Source organism: Kryptolebias marmoratus, unplaced genomic scaffold, assembly GCF_001649575.2.
Source record: "Kryptolebias marmoratus isolate JLee-2015 unplaced genomic scaffold, ASM164957v2 Scaffold34, whole genome shotgun sequence".
NCBI lineage: Eukaryota > Metazoa > Chordata > Actinopteri > Cyprinodontiformes > Rivulidae > Kryptolebias > Kryptolebias marmoratus.
This window is the reverse complement of record NW_023665768.1, coordinates 28042-36347: the sequence shown is the minus strand read 5'-3', so window position 1 is coordinate 36347 and position 8306 is coordinate 28042. Positions and strand designations below refer to the sequence as shown.

General features: G+C 45.6%; 1 protein-coding gene across 1 annotated transcript in view; it reads right to left on the bottom strand.

Moving 5' to 3' along the window:
* LOC108229505 (latent-transforming growth factor beta-binding protein 1) overlaps positions 1 to 8306 on the bottom strand; it is a gene marked incomplete at its 3' end in the record, with an annotated part of 29460 nt that overhangs the window by 6227 nt on the left and 14927 nt on the right. The window contains 14 exon segments of the mRNA XM_037974389.1: positions 18 to 137; positions 209 to 322; positions 416 to 535; positions 1123 to 1236; positions 1416 to 1538; positions 2560 to 2703; positions 2822 to 3058; positions 3369 to 3497; positions 3948 to 4124; positions 5817 to 5939; positions 6588 to 6647; positions 6940 to 7042; positions 7469 to 7663; positions 7760 to 7836. Coding sequence (XP_037830317.1) covers positions 18 to 137; positions 209 to 322; positions 416 to 535; positions 1123 to 1236; positions 1416 to 1538; positions 2560 to 2703; positions 2822 to 3058; positions 3369 to 3497; positions 3948 to 4124; positions 5817 to 5939; positions 6588 to 6647; positions 6940 to 7042; positions 7469 to 7663; positions 7760 to 7836 — 1836 coding nt within the window.

Here is an 8306-nt window from a genome sequence, read left to right as displayed (position 1 = left end):
TGTGTGTGTGTGTGTACCTGTACACTGTCTGTTGGTCAGTGTGTATCCTGGACGACACGACACACACCTGTAGGACCCCACAGAGTTCACACACATCTGCCCGGGACACTGAGACGGCTCTGCACACTCGTCTACATCTGATCACACACAGATTGGGGATGGTAACGGACCGGAACCACGGAAATACTCTGAAGGGGAACCTTTGTACCTGTGCAGGTGTTGTTCTGGAGCTTGTAACCATGGCGACAGACACAGCGGTAGCTGCCAGGTGTGTTCTCACAGCGACCATTGGAACAGGGAGCCGTACGGCACTCATCGATGTCTGCGGACAGAGACACGGCACACGAGCAACACAACATGGCAGGAACAGGCAGGAGTTCTGATCCGGTTTACAGCAGCAGCTGAGCAGCGGTACCTGTGCAGAGCCCGTTGAGAAGTCCGAATCCCGACTGGCAGGAGGCGCAGCGGAACGAACCCTGAGTGTTGATACACTCCTGACCGGGACACAGCAGAGGATCCACACACTCATCCACATCTGACACACAAAGTCCCAAACATGACTCAGCAACATTTCTTCCATCAGAACCAGCAGGATGTTGGATTAAATCATCGCTGTAGCTTTAGGAGTCACAAAAAGCTGAAATTCTCACATGTGGAATGGACCCACAGGACCTCATGGACCCACAGGACCCACAGGACCCCATGGACACACAGGACCTCATGGACTCACAGGACCCCATGGACCCACAGGACCTCATGGACTCACAGGACCCCATGGACACACAGGACCTCATGGACACACAGGACCCCATGGACACACAGGACCTCATGGACCCACAGGACCCCATGGACCCACAGGACCTCATGGACACACAGGACCCCATGGACACACAGGACCTCATGGACTCACAGGACCCCATGGACACACAGGACCTCATGGACACACAGGACCCCATGGACCCACAGGACCTCATGGACTCACAGAACCCCATGGACCCACAGAACCCCATGGACCCACAGGACCCCATGGACCCACAGGACCTCATGGACCCACAGGACCCCATGGACCCACAGAACCCCATGGACCCACAGAACCCATGGACAGTTTGTGTGTGCTCGTACCTGAGCAGGTGTTGCCGGTGAGCCTGTAACCATGGCGACAGACACACCTGTAGCTGCCAGGTGTGTTCTCACAGCGAGCGTTGCTGCAGGGGTTCTGCTGACACTCATCGATATCTTCAGAACCAAACGAAACCTGACTTAACCCTTTTCATTTAAACATTTTACTTCCTGTTTGATTCAGTGTTAAAGATTTCAAATATGTTAGCATTTTACTTTTTTATGTCTTTTAAAAGAAGCAAAAGTCTTTTATGATAATAAAAATAACAGTAGTTTATAAAATAGTTTTTTCTCACCATGACAGTGTCTTCGCTGAGCATCCGGCTGGAAACCCCGCTCACACTCACAGGTGTGTTTCCCACCTGGCTGATCCACGCACAGGCCACGCCCACACATACCTGGTCTGCTCTCACACACCCCTCGAACACACACACACACATTACTGTTCACTCCTAAGCACCACATTTTCTACATGTTTTGGGTAAATTCCTTCCTGGTTGAATCTCAAACTTTATTTGTTCTTAAAATAAAAAATGTTTAAGAATCCAAAGGTTTTATATTAAATTTTTTTCTGAAACATGAAGCTCTGATATAAAAACATTTCAGCTTCATCTTATTTAAATGTTTTTTCACTGTTTTCAAAATGAGAATTTTTACATTTTATCTAAATGTATCCAAAGATCAAAGAAAACCATCAACATTTTCTCATTTTCCTGCAGGAAATCACGTCACAAACGTCATTTTCAGGAATGTTTGAGGATCGGGGCCTTCCTGTGAAAACCTGACGTACGCATGCAAGCAGGTTTCTTCTGTACATCCAGATCCACGTGGACCTGAGCGCAGAGGACGCGCAAGTATGTCCTGAGGGTTTGACTCTTCTCTGCACCTTCAGAAATCACAGCTACATCCAGGAAAAGAAGAATTTCACAGAAAGCTTCAATAAGGCAGCGAGGCGTAAAAATGTGTTTGTCCTCTGGCACTAGCGCTGAGCGCAAGAGGAGTGAGAGTCAGAGCAGCGCACGCCTGAAAGGAATGATGGGAAAATGGTCGGAAGTGAAGAGGAGGACGGTTCTCGTCACCTCTCACACTCGGTTCTGTTTATAAAACCGGGCTTTGAGGAGCTCGATGGCAGCTGAAGCCAGAACAAATTGAGTCTAATATTAACTGTGAGAAACCAGACAAAAACATGTAACCCATCTTGAACAGAACCTTAAACCTTAATCAGAACCTTGTCAGGTTGTTTTCTTGTGAATCTTTTTCATAAAATTTAGAAACAGACGTGTTTTTCCTTTTTGTTTATTGAAGGAAAAACACTCGAGTGCAGAGGACACGCCTCCCTGGACACGCCGCCATCTGATGCAATTATGTCCTGAGGGTTTGACAGACAGAACCTTTGGATCTGATGAGGTTCTGGATGCTCGGAACGGTGCCGGTACTCACCCTGGACTCTGGTGGGTCGGGTCGTCGGGCTCACAGGAGGCAGATCTGAGTCTGGTCTGGATCCATGTTGGGCCGGAGCCGAGGCGGAGCCGCCTCGAGGTCCTGACGGATCGGACCAGGATCCAAATGATGTCTGACCCCCTGCTGAGAGCAGAAATATCACCTGCATCAAAGGTCAGAAGTCAAACATCATCCGATTTGAATACCTGTGCTGCTGGGTCCAGAACATAAAGAATGAAGACAGGTTCTGGTTCTGAGTTACCTCGGCGGTCAGTGGATGGAGGTTGAGGTTTTATTTGTGTTGAGTCGACCCGGTTCTGATGGGAGGTCATAGTTGTGGACCCAGAAGGTTGAAAGGTTCTGGAGGAGCCGGGCTGAGGCTGTGATGGAGGTCGGACCTCGGGCTGAGGTGGAACAGGTCTGGTTCCAGCTGATGATCCGGAGGAGGGCTTCTGCCGGGAACCGGAGGCTCTGGTGCCGCTGGACCCAGGTTCAGAACCTCAGAGGAAGAATCAGGGGGGAGATAAACTTTTCACAGAATCTTCAGAACATCTGAAGAACCTGAGAACAGAGCCCAGGAACTGATGATGATTGACAGCTGAGTCAGATGACCTCTGACCTCTTTTTGTGTTTCTGCTGAAATAATCTCAAATCAAAACCCCAAAAACTGAACCAAAAGATTCTCTTTAAGTTTTAATTTAGGACTCAAACCTCAACCCAAACTTCTCCAGTTTTACTGTAAAAACAATCATTTAAACATCTCTAATCAGCCGGTTGAACCTGACAGCTGGAAGCTGATTGGTCCGTACCTCTGCTGTCCTGTGATGTCAGCAGCGATCCTCGGCCCGCCGGGTCGGTGTCGGCTCTCTGACTGAACTGCAGAGTGGAAGCTGAGTAATGGTACCCGGGTCCGGCAGGGCAGATCTCCTTAAAGGCAGCTGGAACAAACAGAACGTCAACAGGAAAACAGGCAGAACGTTTCATCAAATAAACCAAAATACAGAACTGTGAAGAAAAACTGATCAAGACTTTGGAATAATACAGAAACTCTGGCTGTTTGGATCAGAACCTTTAGACAGAACTTCTTGTGTGGTTTCAGAATAACCTTCTTAAAGTGTCTGCTCACTTCATGTGGAAGGAACAGTCAGCTCTGACGTTTGGTATCAGAACATCATTTGATGGAGATAAAACTTATCGATGCCCTTCAAAATAAAAGTCTGGCTCTGTCAAAGTTAAATTATTCCAAAATACTGTTGGTCTTTGGAGCTCTTTAATGTTTCTGCAGAACTTCCTCCTGAATTTGAGTCTGTTTGTTGTAAATGAAGATAAATCTAAATTGTAGTTTTCTAAAAACATTTTAATCCAAACGTTTTGCTCGGATGACCAACCTGATCCAAAGTAAGGGCACCTCTGGCACCCGGGCCCCCAGGCCTTCCCGACCCGGCTGCAGCAGCAGATCTGCTTGGTGATATTCCTGACAATGGGCATGGAGCAGGAAGACGGACCCAGACCGGAACCGAGGACCCGGTAACATTGACCTTTCTCTTCTGATATCACACTGTGGGCTGAGGAGGACACAGAGACAGGAGTGAAGAGGAGGACACCTGGGGGTCCGAACAGATCTGAGAGTCTAACGGATTGCTGCATGCAAAACCAGAACATGCAGTTCTCTGGTCCACGAAGATGAGAGGAACAACACAAAGACAAGAAGCTCAGAGGACGGTTCTTGACTGTTTCACAGAAAAAAGGAGACAGAAACAGAGACAGACGCAGGACAAAAACCATCAGCAACTGAGAGAACCAAGTAGGACCCAAAAGACCCGAGAGAACTCATCAGGACCTGAGAGAACTCATCAGGACCTGAGAGAACCCATCAGGACCTGAGAGAACTCATCAGGATCTGAGAGAGCCCATCAGAACCTGAAAGAACTCATCAGGATCTGAGAGAACATATCAGGACCTGAGAGAACTCATCAGGACCTGAGAGAACCCATCAGGATCTGAGAGAACATATCAGGACCTGAGAGAACCCATCAGGATCTGAGAGAACATATCAGGACCTGAGAGAACCCATCAGGACCTGAGAGAACTAATCAGGACCTGAGAGAACTCATCAGGATCTGAGAGAACTCATCAGGACCTGAGAGAACATCTCAGGACCTCAGAGAACCCATCAGAACATGAGAGAACATATCAGGACCTGAGAGAACCCATCAGGACCTGAGAGAACTAATCAGGACCTGAGAGAACTCATCAGGATCTGAGAGAGCCCATCAGAACCTGAGAGAACTCATCAGGATCTGAGAGAACATATCAGGACCTGAGAGAACTCATCAGGACCTGAGAGAACCCATCAGGATCTGAGAGAACTCATCAGGACCTGAGAGAACATCTCAGGACCTCAGAGAACCCATCAGAACATGAGAGAACCTATCAGGACCAAAACAAGACAAATCCATCATCCATTCAAAGAACCTAAGAGAACCTGGACAGGAAGTTGATTTTCTCCAAACTGGGATGGAAAACTGGATCAACCTGAAACCATCAGGAGGATTTTAAAGGTTCTACACCAAAGAACAAGTCTTTAGAACCCCGAGCAGACGGCAGAGGCTACTGGTGTGGTAGTACCTGAGAGTCATCCCACCGAATAACTCAAGGTTATTTCCCAAATCAAGTGATGGTTTTATTTTATTGATCCGGATTTTCTAAGACCTGTGAAACTGAAAGTGACTTTCATATGAAAACCAAGCAGAGGTTCTGCCTGAAGTGTTCTGCTGTCAGATTCTGGGCCCAGTTTGGACATTTCCAGGTTTCACGCTGTGAAAGATCAGAGCGCTGGGGCAGAGGATGCCGGTCGGAATAAATGGACTCCGGTCAGGAATCCCAACAACAGTCTGAGAACCAGATCCGATTAATCTCTGAGGGTTTCTGACCCGAACAGCAGAATTCATCAGGTCTGGTTTTAACTTTTAAACAGGAATAAAACTGAAGTCTGAATTCTTCAGATGTGGGGCTGTTTATGACCCGATAAACGTTTATAATCATCACACATAAACTGGTGTTCATCATCAAGCCTGTAAATAAAGTTTTAAAGGTTTTAATCTGGACATTTTTTTAATTTCAAAGACCAAAAGTTGCAGAATCGCTAAACTCTAAAATGTCCAACAAAAACTGGGTTCAGACTATTTCCTGTAAGAAGTCAAGTTTTTCCTGTTTAAGCCGGCGGTAGAGTGTGTGTGTGTGTGTGTGTTACTTACAGATGCAGATTCCATGTGTGGCATCGAGGATGAACCCCAAGCGACACACACAGCTATAGCTCCCCCTGGTGTTCACACAGAGGCCGTTCTCACAGAGCCCCGGTTGCAGGCACTCATTCACGTCTACACACACCAACACACACAATAACACACCTACACACACAATAACACACCTACACACACAATAACACACCTACACACACATTAACACACCTACAAACACATTAACACACCTACACACACATTAAAACACTAACGCACACATCAATAACGGTAAGTGGGACTGAGCTGGACTGAACTGGACTAAACTGGACTGAACTGGACTGAGCTGAAAACCTACATTTATCACCTATTTGTGTTGTAATTTTACACACAGTTCACATTAATTCCAATACATTTATTCAAATACTGTAATATATTTACCTAAAATAAATATAATCAACTAACGAGACAAATTTTAAGATCTTGGATTTACTGCAAATGTACAAAATAAATGGACCAAGTACTGAGCCTTGAGGGACGCCACATGTGGTCTCTAAGAAGGCCCATTTCTCATTTTTTATTTACCAAACTGGAAATTTTCATCAAGCTGGTTCCAGGATAAAGAAAACAGGAGAGAAACAGGAAGTTCTGGATATGAACTTTTCAGTTTTTATGTCCTGCTCTGGTGGGCAGCAGAACCAGCACCACTTTCTCATTTTAATGTTTCAGGAGAAAACTGATCTATTACAAACTTTATTTATCGGTTAAAAGTTTGTGTGTTTAACTCACCAACACACTGAGATCCATTGGTTCGCTCGAACCCGACCGGGCAGCTGCTGTTGCTCTGACCTGAGGATTAAAAATGTTTCTTATACAGATAACATCTGACGTCTCAGAATCACTGAAAGTAAACTCTGTTTTCAGCAACAGGAAAGAAGGAGATCAGGTGGTGAAGATTAAGCCTGTCAGGCCTGTTTTGGAAGTTTTGAAACAATTACCTCAAAAAACTGTTTTCAGATTTATCCTGACACATCAAAAATGAGGAGTTGGCAGGAAAACTGCGATTGATGACTCAGGTTTTGTGTGTTTGTTTACAGTGGTGTTGTTTACCTACAGAGGTTTGAGTTTCTAGTGTTTGTACCTGAGTTTTCAGGACAGAGGACACAATCAGTGAGACCCCACGCCTTCCCCATCCCTCTGCAGCACACTTCTCTGCTCCGCAAACCGGGAAGGGGAGAACTGCACTGCAAGAACATGACAACAAACAAACAAACGTGAAAAACTACCACTGCAAGAACATGACAACAAACAAACAAACATAAAAATACCACTGCAAGAACATGACAACAAACAAACAAACATAAAAATACCACTGCAAGAACATAACAACAAACAAACAAACGTGAAAAACTACCACCGCAAGAACATGACAACAACCAAAGAAACGTAAACACATGACAACAAACAAACAAATGTAAACACATGACAACAAACAAACAAATGTTATAAAACCCACTGTAAACACATGTAAATAAACATCTAAACACTGAAAAGAAACAACAACAACAAATAAACACGACAGATGCAGTGTTTCAGGCAGCAGCTGTGTTGGGACCTCCAACAGTTCTGCAGAACCTTTCTAGCTGAGCTTTTTGAGAACCTGTTCTCACCTGTCTGTCCTTCACTTCTCTGAAACAATATTTGAAGCCCGATTGTTGGTTATAGGCGCCGACACCCCTCAGGGTTTGGGCCTGGGCTCCACCACCTGCCAGAATAGGAGACGGTGCCGGAGCTCCAGCAGAACCCGAGGAGGAGGAGGAGGAGGTGGAGGAGAGCGGCTGCAGGGCAGGACCGGAACTAGACACCTGCAACAACACCGATATGAAGAGGAAAATGAATCAACAGTTTTCCTACATGAAAGAGTTCCATCGTCCAATCACAGAGCTCGCTCAGGGTCTCACCTTCATCACCTGGTGGATCTTCACGCTGGCCTCGGGGGGGTGCTGAACTCTGACCTTCACCATGGGGGAGTGGGGGTCTGAATCACAAACAACAACATCAGAAGGAAACTGGACGGTTTTTAAGGCAGAAGATTAAAACAAAGAATTACACCTCTAAAAACCTCTAGACACAATTTTTTTAATAAATCCAAAAGTTTACATCCAAACCAATTTAAATGTGACCAAACAAAAAGATAAAGATGAGACATTTAAAAACAAAGAAAAATATTTGAACAAAAGAATTCCTTATTATTAAAAAAGGTTGAAATTCTAAATTTATAACAAGACTGAAAGTTCACTTTAAAGATTTTCAAATATTGTAAATGGCTTGCACTTATATAGCGCTTTATCTAGTCCAAGGATCCCAAAGCGCTTTACACTACAATCATTCACCCATTCATCCACACATTCACACACTGATGGTGGTAAGCTACAATGTAGCCACAGCTGCCCTGGGGCGGGCTGACAGAGGTGAGGCTGCCATCACACTGGCGCCACCGAGCCCTCT